Source organism: Trachurus japonicus, unplaced genomic scaffold (genome assembly GCF_045865225.1).
Source record: "Trachurus japonicus isolate A0001 unplaced genomic scaffold, Traja_1.0 AP030520.1".
NCBI lineage: Eukaryota > Metazoa > Chordata > Actinopteri > Carangiformes > Carangidae > Trachurus > Trachurus japonicus.
Genome location: NW_028220653.1, coordinates 260,756 through 279,028, shown reverse-complemented (window position 1 = coordinate 279,028; position 18,273 = coordinate 260,756). Strand labels below are relative to the sequence as shown.

Sequence of the window (18,273 nt, the reverse complement as noted above, 5' to 3'; positions counted from 1 at the left end):
AACTTGGAAAAGCAAATATAGGTTGCAAATATGAACATATGAATGTAAAATTTAAATAAAATATTATTTAATACAAATATTTACCATAAAAAGCATGTATATTTATAGGCGTTTTTTACCATGTCAGCTGTAGCTCTTCAAAACAGAGTACAAAATTATACAGAGGGCTACACCAGTGCTTTGTGTTCCCTTCCCAGAGTCTAAAATAGTGCAAATGTAACATAAGAGGTAAAATTGAGATGTAATCACACTAAGATGTAATCACACTACAAATATTTCAAACAATATACAGTAAGGGTCGTTCACAGTTCTCCAGGGCTCCAAGCGAAGGTGTGGCTGGGCCTGTGGAGATCTGGACCTCATCTGTCTCCTCCTCCTCCCATGTCCTCCTCCCATGTCCTCTCTGGGTAGGCCTCAGTGTATGGTCCATTATCCTCATACCTGTATATACACATGACAATAATATATATATACAAATTAGAGATTGTTCAGGTTAGTGTTCACATGCACATGATAAATAGTGAATTCAAATGTGGGCACTAAATTGTAATTCTCTGGCTTCCTAGCCTACAACACATCATGTAAAGAAAACCTTACAAATAATAAATAGATAAATAATAAAATAACAATAATAAAAGCTATAACACTAAATAAACCCTATGGAAATCAGTATATCATCTTTTGGAAATGACTATGAGAGGTCAGGAAAGGGAAAAATAAAATGCTGAACATTTACCCATCTCTGTATCCTATTTCAGCCCTGCTCTTCTCTACACATAACCCTACCTAAATATACACCGTTATATACATATAAAACTAGTTAGTTTAGGTAGTTTATAACATTTACAATACAGCAGTAAACAAACAAAGGCTATAAAATCATGATTAGTTTGACCTACTTCTCATCACCGGCGACATCGTCGGGGTCCGTGTCTCCCCCCTCTTCAACTCCACTCTCCTCTTCAGACGATGAAGATGAAGTCACCTCACCCTCGAGGTCTTCCTCGCCATAAAACAGCCTGAGGGCTTGATGGATATTCACTAAACGCCTCGTTTTCGCCTCGAAACACTCCGTCTCCTTGTTTTTTTCCGACTTTCAAACATGTTTTATTCCTCCTAGTAAGACGTCTTAGCTCCGCTAGCTCCTGCTGCTAACTCCTGTCTCCCAGCTGGGCTTCCGGTTCGGCGATTTTTGCCCCTCCCCCGAGCGACGTCGGACGTCTCTGGTATATTGATCACTTAGATTAGTATCAGCAGATTCGACCACTTTTTTCCGTTTTGTAAAATGACAAAAAATGACGAAGATATAGAAAGAAATGCAGCGCCCGCTCCTCCCATGCCGCCCCCTTTTACGTTCGGATCAAAACATTTTTGTACAAATTAAAAACTATCAAATGAAAATGATCATATCTCCGGTTTTACTTGGTCAATTGAAGTCAAATAAAAAGTAGGAGAGAGTTTCACGTCCACACTTTCGAGTAAAGTTGATGGCAGCGCTCTGGTGACCTACTTTTTTTTTTCACTACGCAGTGAAGAGGTCATGTGATCTGATCACACCGGCGTGATCATGGACCCCACACAAACAAACAAAAAAAAACCCATGTCAGAAGACACATAGCAACAGTAACCAAGGGGTCGGAGCTTGCGCTGCGCTGTGATTGGTCGCCTTGAATTCGAACTCCAGCGGTATAAATAGGGGGCGCCGATAGCCGCTCATTCCGTTTGTTTCAAACTCTGAGTGTAGAGCAGCATTGCATCTAGACTCACTGCGAGAGACAAACACCCTTGAGGCTTTTGCTAGAGAAGTGCTTTTCAAAGCTTGTTGCAGAGAGAACACTTTTCGACCTCAAACCTCATACACCACCTTCAACTTCACCACCCAGATTTCACCTAGGCGGGACCAGCCACTCTTTACAGTAAGTACATTGTGTGTAACTTAGAGCTTGGTTGTTGCCTTGTCGTGTTGCTCTTGCTTGTGGTATTAATTGTGTTGGTGTGTTACAAACTAAGCTGTGCCCTGCAGTAAATTAATTGAAACGTTTTGTTGAGCTCAGCCTGGCATAGCAGCTAGTTAGCATCGTGGCCAGGTAGCGTTAGCGTCTGAGCTAGTTAGCTGCAGCTACGTAGGAGGACACAGTGGTTATTTCAAAGTTATGGAGTGATAAGTTGTAGTGGTGCCCAGTGAGCTCCGTCAGTAGTCGGTACTCTTCTTCCCTGAAACCCCCGTATCTGGGGGCAGTCTGACAAGGCCTGAGTCTGCACAAGCAACAAGGTAGCACACACAGAGACATGTAATGCTGCATATCAATAGAAAGCTTAGAATCTCCGCTAAACGCTCATATAAACTATTAGTAGGACCAACAAACACAGTTGCAACACCGAGCTAGACAGAGAAACCGAGCCAGTAAAGAGGCTTCTTTGATGTGATAATGAGCTAATGGTAGCCACACGATGGTAGCATATATGCTTGTGGAGATTGGAGGTTGACTTTCATTATTAAGGTATTTAACAGCAATAGTATTTTTAGTCATTAACTGTAGATGCTAAGTATTGAATTAATTGTGTTGTATAATTAATTGACTGGGTCTTTATACTTGACATGTGGACATATTTGATGAAAGTCAGAATGTGCTGTGGTGGTGAACAGTTTTGGTTTTGTTAAGTGAAAAGACTTAAACAGCATGGTGATGTTTTTGTCTTTGTTTTTAATGCTAAATCTATCTATCTCGTATTTGATGTTGTGTGCGTGTGTGTGCGTGCGTGCATGTGTGCATGCGTGTGACTGTTGTTGTCTATATGTTATTCAATTGAACTGCTCAGGCTGCCCTTTTAATTGCCCCTCGGGTATAAATAAAGTTTTTTTGTATTGATTTGAATTAAATATAAGAACAGTGGAGAGGTGTGACAATAGCCTGTGTACCTGTGCTGTGTTTCATTGAGTAATCTGTAGACTATAAGTGCTTGTGGGGGGACTAGTGTGATTTCAAAAGTTTTCTTTAGGCCAAAACTTTATCAGAATAATACTGACTTTACAGTGATGTGTTTGAGCATGTTTCAGTACAATTAAAGCTGCATAAATGCTTGTGGGGACAAAGTGGCTGCTACCTCATTATATGGATTTGCAGTAACAGTATTTTCAGTCATGAACTGTTATTCTGTAGATGCAAAGTAATGAAGTAATTGTCTTGAGTAATTGATTGATTGACTGTGTCTTTCTACTTGTTTTTGATGAAAGTCAGAATGTGCTGTGGTGGTGAACAGTTTTGGTTTTGTTAAGTGAAAAGACTTAAACAGCATGGTGATGTTTTTGTCTTTGTTTTTAATGCTAAATCTATCTATCTCGTATTTGATGTTGTGTGTGTGTGTGTGTGTGTGTGCGTGCGTGCATGTGTGCATGCGTGTGACTGTTGTTGTCTATATGTTATTCAATTGAACTGCTCAGGCTGCCCTTTTAATTGTCCCTCGGGTATAAATAAAGTTTTTTTGTATTGAATTGAATTAAATATAAGAACAGTGGAGAGGTGTGACAATAGCCTGTGTACCTGTGCTGTGTTTCATTGAGTAATCTGTAGACTATAAGTGCTTGTGGGGGGACTAGTGTGATTTCAAAAGTTTTCTTTAGGCCAAAACTTTATCAGAATAATACTGACTTTACAGTGATGTGTTTGAGCATGTTTCAGTACAATTAAAGCTGCATAAATGCTTGTGGGGACAAAGTGGCTGCTACCTCATTATATGGATTTAAAGTAACAGTATTTTCAGTCATGAACTGTTATTCTGTAGATGCAAAGTAATGAAGTAATTGTCTTGAGTAATTGATTGATTGATTGACTGTGTCTTTCTACTTGTAGATGCCCCGTGGCAAGTCTCACCGTCGTGTCGAAGCAGCTAAGCGGAGGGAGGCGGCACGACGGGCTGAGGTGTTTCATCCTCAGCCGGCCCCCAGTGTTTCTGGTGACAGTAAGTAGTCTTCCATGTTTAAAATCAACATTTCATTTATGTGGTAATGTATCATATGTGTTGAAGTCTTAACTATGTGCATTTCTATAGTCTGTTAGTGTTTACATATTGTGGTTAAATACTACTGGAAGTTGGCCTTTTTTAAGACAATCATTTTATCTTCAACAGCTCATGGCACAGGGTGGCGCCATCGAGTTCGCCAATGGCCATTTTCGGAGCTCACTGGGCACCACTACAAAATGGTCATTCCTGCCGAGGTCCCTGGCAAGAAGGTATGTACAAACTATAAAGTAACACAGTAGTTTGAAATGTTTGTTTTCATCCTAAGAGAAATTCTGTCTTTTTGTTCCAGTATGTTCTTGTCATAGGGGCGTCCCATCTGCGTGAGCTTGCGGATGGGACCGCGCGGATGCCAGGGGATCGCTACACCTTTGGCTTCCTGTCCGTTCCTGGGGCGCACGCAGAGCATCTCAGCACCGAGGTTCAGCACGCTGTTCTTCTCAGCACCGAGAAGCACGCTGTTCCTCGGACCCCTGACGCTGTCTGTGTCATTGCGCCAGGAAACAACCTCACGGCCAGTCCCACCCCCGAACACGGTGGGAAAGCCTTTGCTAAGTACCTGACTACTGTACTGAACAAATGGCCGTCTGCAGAGGTATGTTTTATTAAAAAAAAAAAATGAAGTTGCTGTGTACAGGTCCATAGGTTTTTTTTTAGTTATTAACGATTATTTTTGTGTTGTTATATCTAGGTTTTTGTCGCTGACCTTGTACCACGCTTGAAGGTCACGGAGGGGATCCAACAGCTATTCCGGAATCAATTTTCCGCCGTGTCAAAACAGTTGGGTATGTTTGAAAATAATGATATGGCTGCAATTGTATTTGAGAATTATATAATTTATAATATTATCACCTTAATGGTTTTCTGACCTTAAATTGACACTGCCTTTTTGAAACGTGTTTTTTAATGATCAATGTTTTTTCTTTTTATAGGTGTTAAGTTTTATCACCATTTTGACCGCTTCCCCCTCAGTAACCGCCGACTCTGGGCCCGTGATGGTGTAAGTAGAATGTAATATTACCAATATGAAATGATACAACACGTTATTTTCAGTAAAAGTTTCATTTTTCAAATTAATGTTTAATCTTTTGTTTGTGTCATTGTAGATTCACCTCAGCGGTAATGCAGGAATGGATATTCTTGTAGACTGTCTGTGGGTTGCCACCATCGGGCACCTGGAGAGACCAGCACCTCCGCCACAGGTGCAGTACCTGGTTTCTCCAAAGCCTCAACCAACGCCTGACAAGCGGGTGGTTCCCGTTCTGGTTCTGGTGGGGAAGGAGACCCCTGACAATACTCCACGACTCCCCCCCACCACGTGGACAACTTTTCGGTCCGGCAGGAAGGTAAGAGGTTGAACACTGTGACTGCGCTTGGATGAAAGAAAGAGAACATTGTCAGTTGATCCTAATTTTTTGTGCCATTTGTCATTACAGCGTAGCCACCCCGGTGACCAGGAGCACGACTCTGAGGAGCACGGCTCTGGTGACGAGGATTCAGAGGTGGTTCAGTGTACGGTACGTATGTTCTTATTTAACTACACAACAGTGATAGTTTGTGTTTGCTTCATTTAAGAAATTGCAGGCTTTACAAAGAAGCTACATGTCTTTCTTACAGATGGATGACATTTCGGTGGCCTTGAAGGCGGAGTGTGACATTCCATCGAATCCTGCCCGGTTTTCGCCAAACATTCTGGAGGCCATGGACACGCTTGTTCCATCGGCTCTCGGCGGCGTTCCCACAGGCAACAAGGTAGATAATGTGAAATTTACAGTACTTGTGATAGATGAAATATAAACTTGGTTTTTGTTTCGTCTAGACTGGAAATAATGCAACAGTGTTTGTGTTTAAAGGGTTGTAATCTGTATTTGACGATTTGATTATTTTTTTCTCACATTAGCCCCCGCCTGTGAAACGCCAACGCAAACCTGTTTCCCTGAAGCCCAGACATGCTAGGAAGCAGGTATGTAATGATTTAATCCAGATGGAGATTGTGCTGCAGGTTGAGCAGTTAACAGCAGTTAGAATGTATGTCTAGAATGTATGTCTGTCGTGTAGTTACTGTGAAAAATGACGTCATTGCTTGTTTTTTTAGGATGATATTTATGATCTTATTTTCTGTATTTGCAGGTGGTGGCGGCACGTACCGCTCCTGTGTCTGCCAGTGTCATGCAGGAGGCGGCGGCGGTGAAGGTAGGTGCAGTTCTGTTAATGTATCCAAAAGTTGGATGTGAAACAGTACTTTATTTAAAGCAGAAGTAAGTGGTCCGGTCGTTTTCGCTAATGCTGCGTTCCAGGCAGGCTTTTGAAATCGTAAATTACAGCTTCAAGTCACAACTTACGACTTTGTAGCGTTCCAGGCAACCCACTCGTGTTTTTCCGACCTGTTTTACCGGTGAAAGTCACTATAACGGCCACTCGTAACTTCCGACCGGTGAACTCGTACCAGATCGAACTGGTACGACTTCACGGTCGGAAAAATACGAGTTTCCTTGAACGCACCATAACAGTCCTCGTCCCTACGTCGCCACATTCACGGCGTCCCTTGGCTGCACACACAGCCCTGCATGCCGTTCTCTCTCCTCATTGGATAAAAACTGTAGGATACGATAAATGTTTTCTCCTCGGCTCAGAGCAGAGCAGAGGGACTGACAGACCCGTGTTTCAGTCCAAACACTCTATGTAAGTGATTGCTGTCGGAAGATATAACTATTTAAGACTTATATTAACACAAATATATCACTTACTTCTGCTTTAAGGTACAAATGTAGGTATTTCACAGCATTTAAGCAAACCCTGTGAGCATTTATATAATAGGTTTAAGGAAAATATATAAATGTGTACAGTATTTCCTTTGTAGTCAAGGTTTTCTTTCTTTCTTTCTTTCTTTCTTTCTTTCTTTCTTTCTTTCTTTCTTTCTTTCTTTCTTTCTTTCTTTCTTTCTTTCTTTCTCTAGGTCGTGACCTCAACATCCGTGTTGACTGTCCGTCCTGAAGCCCGGCTCGGGGAGCAGGAGGTAAGTAGAGTTATTTGAAGGACTCTTGCATATTCTCTACTGTTGTGGCTACTGTGGTTGCATGATTGTTGAATGATAATGTCTGTGTATGTCATTGCTAATGTGCTTTCTTTCTCTTTCTGTTAGGAGGCGACACTCAACCCCGTGTCGACCTGTGCTGCGTCGGCGACCACTCTTCCTCCCGGTGTGGCTGTCCTTCCTGCGTATGGAGCTATTACTGTTGCAATATTATTTGCAAATGCGTATCTCAATCTGTGTGTGTGTATTCAGATCTGTGTGTGCGTATTCAGATCTGTGTGTGTGTAATATGATCTGTGTGTGTGTATTCAGATCTGTGTGTGCGTATTCAGATCTGTGTGTGTGTATTCAGACCTGTGTGTGTGTAAAAAAAATCTGTGTCTGTATTCAGATTTGCAAGTGAAGACAAATCTGCAAGTGCATGCAAAGATCTGTGAATGTGAACACAGATCTGTAAGTGTACATAGATCTGTAAATGTGTAAACCGATCTGTAAATGCGTACATAGATCTGTAAATGTCTGTCATCACTTACAACTCAGGCAGGAGCTCTCCATTGGCTGTGTTTTTACACGTGAATTTTGCAACACTTCTGCCGCGGCAGATCTGTGATCTGCAAATGTGTAGAAATGAGATTTGTCTGTGACCTCAGTGTTCCTTTGCCCTGAGCTCAGGCTCACAGGCTCACGCTGCCTGGCTGCAGTAGCAGTACCGCCTACACACCACCAGTCGGCGCGTAGCACCCAGTGATGATAAGCGTGTCACTTGGGGTCATTTCATTGCGCTCACGGTTGGCGTTGTGTCGAGTGTATGGTCGGGAGGCAATACACATGAATTCAAGAGTGTTCGCTGTAAGTACAAGTTCATGTTTCAACAGTAACTTAGTTGTCAGAAGTATTATTGCCTTCTTAAAATAAATTATCAGTAATGTTATTTGTGAACAAGTTACGTTTGCTCAGCTTGTGTGTGTCACTGAGCAAATATGTCAAGTAACGTTAGCACTAGAAGCTAGCTAAATTAACAGGTCCCATTAACGTTGGCTGAAAACGTTGTTGCCCACACAGGAGGGTGACTTGCATGTTATTTAGTTGTAAGCAGGGTGAAAGGGCGATTCCCTCTGTTAGCTGTGAACTCAGATTTGCGCCAAATGCTAATGTTTGTGTTACGTTACAACGTCTGAATTAGCGTAGTAACTTTATAGACGGGTTTCTTGTGTACAAACAATACTAGGTGCGCGCGCATCCAGGGGGCAAAAGACTGCAGCTCTGAGTGAACTGATGTCAATGCAGATGCTGTGTTGTTAGTAGGGCTGCAGCCGATATCCGAGTACTCGAGTACTTTCTTGGCTTGGGCGGTATCCGTGTGCCATTTCACTAGCCCTACTCGGATCCCCCCCGGCGGACGATCTGATGGGGGGAGCGGATAGCTGTTTAAACACATTAGCTAGCGTTAGCATGCTACCGTCACAACGCGACCTGCCCATCTGCCTGTGTGTGTGAGGAGGGGAGAGAGAGAGAGAGCGGCCGCCACAGACTCGTTAATAAATGCAAAACGCTGGATGCGCTGGTCATTTCATTGCGCTCACGGTTGGCGTTGTGTCGAGTGTATGGTCGGGAGGCAATACACATGAATTCAAGAGTGTTCGCTGTAAGTACAAGTTCATGTTTCAACAGTAACTTAGTTGTCAGAAGTATTATTGCCTTCTTAAAATAAATTATCAGTAATGTTATTTGTGAACAAGTTACGTTTGCTCAGCTTGTGTGTGTCACTGAGCAAATATGTCAAGTAACGTTAGCACTAGAAGCTAGCTAAATTAACAGGTCCCATTAACGTTGGCTGAAAACGTTGTTGCCCACACAGGAGGGTGACTTGCATGTGTCAGATGGCTGCTGTTAATGAGTCGTTTGGATCTTCTAACAACCCATGGGTAAGTGAACGTTTGTTTTTTCTTAAACAAACGCAATGTAAAATCAGCCCGCATAATATAATTACCAGTGTATCAGTAGTAACGTGTTATTAGTAACGCCGTTACTTTTTTCAGTAACTAATAACGTAACGCGTTGCTTTTTTAAAATCAGTAACTCCGTTTCCGTTACCGAACGCTGCGTTACTCCGTTCTTTTCCGTTCGTTCTGGTGAGGTTTTACAACGGCACACAGTTCCCATAACATAGCGATCAATAAAGTTTCATTGAATTGAAAGACAGAGCACAACAAAGCACTCGGTGCCCTCTAGCGTCCTACAAACATGCTCCATGAAGAGGACGAGACAGGTCAGAGCCATAGGTCAGAGCACGGCATGATGGCGAGCTAAGGTAGCATTAGCTAACGCAGCATCCGAGTCCAAAGCTGTGTGTCAGTTCAGGCTGCAGCTGGGACACAGCTCCAGAGTCACAGCGAGCAGCAAGCACCCACTCCACCCGAACAGCAGCGGTTAGAGTGGACAGACGGACTCCAACTATGACACCTGAAACGGTAAACACAGAGCGCTCTGTGTAAACACAGCTGATCGCTCTGTGTAAACACAGCTGATCGATCGATAAAAATTACCGCTTGAGTGAAATGTTCCGTCATTGAAAACAGGTTCTTGAATGTAACTTGGTCAAGACGTAGCCTAAAGATTTTTTTGCAGTTCTGTTAGGTCAAACTGCTGCTGGAGCCAACATGCAATGATGATGGTAACATTTTACAGATAAAAGCAGATGTTTTTTCATCAGCATCAGTACAGAACTGAAAGGGTTAGAGGGGAATTCAATCAACCTTTATTTAATGGGAGCATTGGGAAAAACATGTTTTAAAGTAACGAAAAAAGTTACTTTCTTAGTAACGCATTACTTTTTGGTTTAAGTAACTGAGTTACTAACTGAGTTACTTTTTTAATGGAGTAACTAGTAACTGTAACTAGTTACTATTTTTCAGTAACTAGCACAACAGTGATAATTACAGAAGCGACCGAAACAACTAAAAGAGCTTCTCAAAAGCCCGCTACTGAAAAACTATTTATTTCAACCAATGCACAGAGCTGTTCATTATTACTAGCTGTTAGCTTGTTTCCCTCCGTCTTTTAGGTGAAGGCGCAATGTAAGTTGCAATACTAGTCTCACCCTGAGGTTTCTCCGATTTTTCCCTGTTAAAAGGGTTTCCATGGAGTTTTTCCTCAGTCGATGTGAGGGTCTAAGGACAGAGGATGTTGTTACGATGCCATGTAAAGCCCTTTGAGACAAGCTGTTTGTAAAAACGGGCTATACAAATAAAATTGCCTTGCCTTGCCTTGCCTAGTCCATAGGCTCAGTGTGACCGTATTTTGTATCATTGTGACATCCTTTGTCAATTTTAAATGGCACAGTGTTATTCATCACTCATGATTCATGACACACATTTACTTAATTATGGTTACTGCTACAGGTGTTTTATCAAATGTTTCATGATCATATGTGTTTCTATACAGATTGTTGCACTTTACAAGACAATGGGCCTCAATCACTAATTTGTGTGTGGAAATGTTTCTGGCCAATTTTGTTCTCACCACTGTTGTTATGTTAGTGAATCAGAATCATTCTAAATTGACAGCTGTGTGTCCGCTATCAGTCATTAGCACACTTCACATTTCTCCATGAATTGTCAGACTGTCTGTGAGGAATAGGCTGTTGGTTAAATTAATGGCAAATTATTTCTCTTTGGCAGGTTCTGCTTCGTCGCTACATCCTTGAGAGGCTACATTCTCGGCTGCTACATGTTTTAAATCACAGGCCACTGGATTTGGACCGCATGGAATTTGTTTGTACTCAAGACCTGGTGTTCTGTAGTGCCATTTCAAGTAGCATTGACATTCCAGTATGCATGATGGACACACTATCCGAACTGTGTAGGTTGATCAGGGATGAAAGGGAGCATGTCCAAAATTTGGAACCAAATCTTCAGGTGCAAATAGATGCAGATCATGCAGGGCGCCCAAAGCTTTATATTAGCCCTGAGTACCTTCAGCATCTTCTTGAAATACCTTTATCTGTCACAACCATTGCAAGCCTGTTGGGAGTGTCGAGATGTACAGTCCACAGAAGACTATCAGAAAACAACATGTCAGTAACTTCACTGTATAGTCAAATGACAGATGAGGAGTTGGATGCCATGGTTGCAGACATAAAGTTGACAATGCCACACTGTGGGTACCGAATGATGAAAGGGTCCCTTAAATCCAGAGGGTGCCTGGTTCAGTGGGAGCGTGTAAGGGCTTCGATGCACAGAGTGGACACCATAGGTGTGCTGACAAGACTGACCTCAATGGGGTGTACTGTGAGACGCACATATTCAGTGCCATGCCCACGGTCTCTTGTTCATATAGATACGAACCACAAGCTGATTCGGTAAGAAAGATTTTGTGCATTCATACAATGTATGAAGTCTATGTTAATCAAGTCTTTACATCCCAATCTCTCCATGTTATGTTCATTCATTTAATCATTTTTGTTGTTCTCACAACAGATATAACATTGTTATTTTCGGCGGAGTGGATGGATATTCCAGGAAGGTGGGTTTGTGTAAAATGTATAAATGTTTTGATGTAATGTAATCAGTCAGTATCGATGCATGTCCTTGGTAGGCTTTTTCCAAAATTGATGCCCATTAGGAATGTCCCGATCTAGGGCTGGATAAAACGATTATTTTCTTAAACAATTAATCTACCACTGTCCCATTCACTCATTCAGTACTCCCTATATAATATACACTATGTTGTTTATTCATTAGTGAGCAGTAAATAGACATTTTGGACATATACAAATCATTACCATTTTACATAATCACTGTAGTGTACATATCAGGCTCTACTTTTAAGAAGGCACTACATAATTGATTAATTGACTTTCTTTTTTTTTTTTTTTTTTTTTTTTAAAGTATATATTTTTTTGCCTTTTTATTTGACAGCACATAGTGAGATAGACAGGAAAGGGGGAGGCAGAGAGAGGGGGAATGACATGCAGGAAAGGTCTGCCCGACGCGGGATTCGAACCAGGGACGCCTGCGTTGAGGACTGTAGCCTCTACATGGGACGGCCGGTTTAACCACTGGGCCACGCACCGCCCCTAATTGACTTTCTTTTTGACACTAAAATATGTAGAGCACTGTTTAATAAGTAGGGAATTATTTTGGACACAGCCATGGTGTCCATAGCAGGCACACCAATTCCTGCTAACAATCCCACAATGCAACGCACCTGGCAGCTTCACATCTGTCAGTAATGACACTCAATAATGATAATTAAGCAGTGTTAAGGCAGTTACAGTAATTGGTTACATAACTTTATTTATTTTTGAAACTTGGCACAGCTCCATCCAAAGTTCCTCAAAACAACTAAAACCTACACACTATTCTGGACCTTTAAAAAACAGAAAATTAAACATTTTTGCACAACACTTTTAGTAATTATCTGAAATCTCTATTCACTACTGAGAGATCAGTGTTGATTTTATAGGCAATAGTTAATACAGGAGTGATTTTGGACACAGCTATAGACATGTTTTACATTATATATATTTTTTAATTATGGCTTTTTTGTTTCAGATAATGTACCTTGGAGCTGCAAATAACAATCTGTCATCTACTACCCTGGCCTTTTTCCAAGAGTCTGTGGAAAAGTACGGCTTCCCACTGAGGTACAATGTACATGATAATATTGCTAAGTAACTACAACAATATACTGGACCCAGCAACAAGAGTTCTAATTGTCTACATCACAAGCACATAAAGGGCCGGATTTACTAAGATCTCAGATAGCGGACGCTATATTGTTTGCGCCCGCTATAATATTGCGAGTTTGGTTAGTGCACGCAAAACAGGTGATCTACTAAGAGTAACCCGCTAAATGAAAACACGTGCAAACCGCAATATGTAAATGAGGGTTTTGCGCGTGTAATCGTTTCCGCCATGGAGAGAGTGGACAGAGAGCTGGACGGACGAAGGGACAGAATGACATTTGATCCGATGCATACAATGACAGCATGTGTGTTCATCTCTCTCGCGCTCTGTTTAGATAAATAAACACAAATCGCTACAGGGCCCAACTCGTCATATAGTGACGAACAGGCAGCAGCTGCAGCGACAATCACACACCTGTAATATGTGTGTGTGTGCCGCCCATGATTGAGTGGATTAATAGAGAGCTCAGGTGGGACACACGGATCTAAACGCTCTGACCACGGACCAGAGGGATCAAACACGGGTGAAGGCAGTGGTGACGTGTCTCAGTCCGGGACCGGGACCGAGAGACGGAGCTGAGCAGCCAGGTGAGAGGAGAGGAAAGGAGAGGAGAGGAGAGGAGAGGAGCACACTGCAGGACAGACGTGCCCCGTGCGTAATGGCGCGTAAAAGACTTTTAACACGGCTGAAAAACTGTTACAGAATTACCCAGACGTGAGGAAATGCAGAGATGTAAGATCACGGGGCTCTGACAGGTATCAAATCAATAAATGCATACGTTTTGGCAAAGTTGTATCAGTTAGTACATGGTTTTCAGACGTGGTGAATAAAGACGCAAAAACAGCCACCGCAATCTCTTCCTGGTTTGGTAAATCACATTGCACGCGCTAAATAAATCGATTTGCATCTACTCCTCCCAGTATTTAGCACGTTCTGGCTGAAACGCCCATATTTACATATGCATCAAGGCAAACACGGTAAATGGATCACACGTGCTATTCTGCCCGTGTGAGGGACGCAATCCTCGGTGCGTCCGGTTAGTAGATCAGGTTCCACATGTGTTTGCGCGTGCAATCACGTTTGCACACGTTTTAATACACGCAAACCTTTAGTAAATCCGGCCCTAAGAGTAAAAGTACAAGATAAGGGGCCATATTTAGGGATGTAATGGTAGAGTTTTCGGTATGCATCACAGTTTTTGGGCCACAGTAAATAAGATTATAGAGGTAAGATTTCCTCTTGAGACCTTGTCACAAAGCTGCTGAGAGACAATTTTAGTAAAGAAAAACAATAATGCCGAAACTAAAAAAAAGGGCCAGGGTTGACCCCTTTTCAATGGGGGACATCATGTTTCAAGAATGAACTGCCATTTAAAATAATTAAGAGTAATATTCACTCAAGTACTTTATATAGTAGTCATACATATAGCACTATATTCACCTTAAAATCCAGCATTGGTCACAAAACCAGCTTTGTTTAAATGGTGTGGTTGTACTCTAAACATACAAACAAATTGTGCTCATTTTGGTTTGATTCTTAATTTGGACAAACGGCAGAGATACATCATGTTCATCAGGACTGATTGTGAGCAGGTCTTGGTTCTGAGGTGACTTAGGAGTCCTCTCAGCTTCCTCTTACTATTCACAGGCATTAGAGCTTCTTTTAGTGTTAAAATGTTTCAAGATTTACTCTTAAACCAAAAATGTATGAGTCCTTAAGGTAGGGCCGACACACCTTATTTTTAGGATTTTCTCCTAAATCTTGCAGTTAGGAGTGACTATAGGCTTAAAGCAGATAACAGCGGCACGGCCGTTTCGGCTAATGCTGTGTTCAAGGCAGGCTTTTGAAACCGTAAGTTACAGCTTCAAGTCACAACTACGACTTGGTAGCGTTCCAGGTAACCCGTAGCTCGTGTTTTTACCGTCCTGTTGTCTGTGAAAGTTCCCTATAACGGCCACTCGTAACTTCCGACCCGTGAACTCGTACCAGATCGAACTGGTATGACTTCACAGGAAGGAAAAACACAAAGTACGAGTTTCCTTGAACGCACCATGAGTTAGCAGCCCCCGCCCTTGTCAGGCATCAATTGGTCCTCGTGCTACGTCACCACATTCACGCGCATCCCTTGGCTGCACACACAGCCCTTCATGCCGTTCTCTCCCCTCATTGGATAACACTTGTATCCCACAAGGAAAATTTTCTCCTCGGGTTACAGCAGAGCAGAGTGACGGAGAGACTCGTGTTTAGGCTGAAATACTTCATGTAAGTGATTGCTGACGGAAAATAGGACTATTTAGGACTTATATTAACAAAAACATTCCACTGATATCTGCTTTAAGATATTGTGTGAATACGGCCCCACAACTAATAACTTCACATGAGGAAGGCTCATTTTTAACCAGGATTATTCATATGGTAACCTATGTTGCACAGGTAAACAAGTTAATTCAGACAATCAATATCAAAATGTGTCTGTCCAACTGACTACTGACCAAAAAACTTGACTGTAAAAATTTAATATGTTTCTTAATTGCTATGCATTGATCTTTGAATAACATAACATTTTTTGTGTTCCACAAAATTCCATGAAAATTGTGTTGTTTTTATGTACATTTTTCAGGATAAGAGCTGATCAAGGAGTTGAAAATGTTGGTGTAGCACGTCTCATGTTCTCAATTCGGGCACTGGAATTGGGAGTTTTATCTCTGGCAAGAGTGTTCACAATCAAAGGTATTTTTTAACACGTCATCCACCACAATTTACACAGAAACACCTACAATGTCTTGCAAGATATCATAAAGCACCTGGGTTACTTTGACAGCCATCTATTAACCATTAGCTATGTATTTCGTCATGTAATATAACTCACTAAAGATGTGGTTTTATCCGCCTATGACAACCTAGCAATGCTTGAGAAAACATTGCTGATATTCTTGCAATCACCACCAACACCACACAAAAACTATCGGCAGTGGTGGACAAAGTATTGAGATCCTTTACGTTTAGTCCAGTGGTTCCCAACCTAGGGGTCGGGCCCCTCCAAAGGGTCACCAGATAAATCTGAGGGGTCGTGAGATGATTAATGGGAGAGGAAAGAAGAAGAAACAAAGTTCTGATACACAAATCTGTTTTCAGTTTCTGGACTTTTTCTCTAATCTTTGATTTTTGGTGAAATATTGGATCATTTGAACATTTATTGAAATGAAACCATGTGAGAAGTTTAGAGGTAAAAATCCCTATTTGGTGGAGCTGTTAACAACTCATAGATATGTGAAATGTGACCCGACTAAACACTGCTGTTTGTAAGACGTCAAAAGACTAAAAGGTTGAAACCACTGGTTTCATTTGTATTTTAAAAGCTTGTTATATTATCCATTGTGTCAAATCTGCATCTGAAAAGGAACTAAAGCTGTAAATAAATGTAGTGGAGTAGAAAGTACAATATTTAATATAATATAAAAATAATATAAATAATATAAAGTAGCAAGTGCCTCAAAATTGTACCAAGTAAGCTACAAGCAAATGTTAATTTCCACCACTGATTATGGTTGATGGACTGCTGTTGTCTGGGCTTGGTTTATCAGATGCACTCCAGTAAATTGTAGATAACCCACTGTCTGGCATTTTCCTGTTTAAATCTTGCGCTTATCAAACTTTAAATATGATATTGATATGTTATATTGTTCATGAACCACCCACTGTTGTGAGAAAACCTATATTTACTTAGGTATTTCTGCTATGTTTTCAGGATCGAGAGACTTTGGAGAGATGTCTACATGTCAGTGACAAATGTCTTCTATAGTGCTCTCCACAACTTAGAAGACGAAGGACATCTTGATCTGTCAAATGAACTCCACTTGTTCAGCTGCCATTATGTCTTCATCCCACGGCTCCAGGCCTCCCTTGATGTGTTCCGTGATGGATGGGACAACCATCCATTGAGATCAGAACAGAACTTGTCACCCAACCAACTGTGGGAAGTGGGACAAATGCTGTGTCCTGTTCCAGACCCTGATGTCTCAAGTGTATGTAAAATATAATACTTTTTTTGTCCCACAGTAGTACCACCAACCTAGAATTACGAAATGTATAGATTTGAGATATTTTTTATATTTTTCAAAATTTAGTTCTGAGTCTGTTGTAGCAGCAGTTGGGAAAATTTCTGCTCTTAATGTCAATGTAATAATAGGTAGATAGATTGATTTTATTGATCCCATACTGGGAAATTCTTGTTACTGCAGCATATGGACACCTCGAAATACACACACTATACAGTATAAACAAGAATATATATGTGTATACACACACAGTGTGTATTATGATACAGATTGGTACGGTGAAATAGTTACAAAAACGGGAATGTATGTACAATACTGGTTCATCATGTCAACCGCGAACATGATTATCCACTTTACATTCAGATGCAATTCAAAATTTAAAGATATTTTCATTTATCAGAGCAACATTCAGATAATTGTGCAGCTTTTTGTCACCTTAAGTTGTTTCTTTCTATAGGAGCTGCATGTGCCAGATATTGAGTGGGAGTGCAGTGGAATTCAAGGTGACAACAGCCAAGGTATCAATGTTCCAGTCCTTCATTATTCTCTGGATGAAGTGGAGATGGAGCAGCTTAGAAGATCCATAGATCCTCTTGGCCCCTCTGATTGTCATGGAATGGACATTTACATGGCCACAGTTGAATGTGTGCAGAGCATCATCAACCGTCAGCTATAAGCAATATGCCTGTCTGACACCCAACTGACTAATTCTCATGAGGTCTGCAACAAAACAAACGATTATTTTTGTTATTGACTAATGCAGGGCTGTCGCAAGAAACGTAATGTTGCTGTACTATTGACAAGGCTAACCATATGTGATGGCAACTGTCACTGTGTGAGTTGGATATTGCACTGAAAAAGAAATGCAGAGGGCGTCTTTTTCTACAGTAAGCCCAAGTCATCTGCTGAGTGTTTTTTTTTTACATTTCTGCTTTACAATATAATAATAAAATAATGTTTCTGTCATTCCCTCTTTTTTACAGCTGCTCTCCGTCTTCATTGTCTCGGTTTGCTTGCTCAATTCTGTCACACTCTTGTTCTCATCTCTTTTTAAAAATGTGTTGGGAAGCCAGTAACAGAGCCTCACTTTAATTTTAACGTGAAACAGAGATATTATCAGTTAATCCTAAACTGGTCATACTACTAATACTTCATCTTATTTTAGGGGGCAGTAACTTGAAATAAAATATTTTTGCTTATGAATGGATTCTTGAATTTTTTTAATGAAGGCAAGAGAAATGTGATTTTAATGTGTTAATTATACTTTCTCTAGTGGGAAAATCATATCTAACAAACATTATTGTTCCAAGCAGAGCACGACTGGTATTCTTGACCTAAAATTATATTGACACTGTATATTTTTGATTGATTAGATCATGAATGGATTCCTCATTGGAATCAAGATTTGTTAAATTATTTTGTAAAATGTAAGTTTTCAACAACTACCACATTAAGGTCTAATTTTTGTAGC

At 41.1% G+C, this 18,273-nt stretch overlaps 1 protein-coding gene, 1 long non-coding RNA gene and 1 pseudogene across 2 annotated transcripts in view; all 3 read left to right on the top strand.

The window, feature by feature from the left end:
• The first annotated feature begins 1,689 nt into the window (after positions 1–1,689).
• Positions 1,690–4,232, top strand: LOC146960264 (uncharacterized). Its single transcript, XR_015035485.1, has 3 exons — positions 1,690–1,916; positions 3,852–3,960; positions 4,129–4,232. It is a non-coding gene; the product is annotated as an uncharacterized LOC146960264 (long non-coding RNA).
• A 101-nt stretch (positions 4,233–4,333) lies between these two features.
• LOC146960259 (uncharacterized) overlaps positions 4,334–18,273 on the top strand; it is a 112,690-nt gene continuing 98,750 nt past the window's right edge. The window contains exons 1-9 of the mRNA XM_085772488.1: positions 4,334–4,615; positions 4,712–4,805; positions 4,953–5,020; positions 5,127–5,366; positions 5,457–5,537; positions 5,638–5,772; positions 5,921–5,983; positions 6,151–6,213; positions 6,977–7,036. Coding sequence (XP_085628614.1) covers positions 4,370–4,615; positions 4,712–4,805; positions 4,953–5,020; positions 5,127–5,366; positions 5,457–5,537; positions 5,638–5,772; positions 5,921–5,983; positions 6,151–6,213; positions 6,977–7,036 — 1,050 coding nt within the window. The 5' untranslated portion in view covers positions 4,334–4,369. The remainder of the gene's footprint in view (positions 4,616–4,711; positions 4,806–4,952; positions 5,021–5,126; positions 5,367–5,456; positions 5,538–5,637; positions 5,773–5,920; positions 5,984–6,150; positions 6,214–6,976; positions 7,037–18,273) is intronic.
• On the top strand, positions 8,935–17,478 carry LOC146960263 (uncharacterized; annotated as a pseudogene).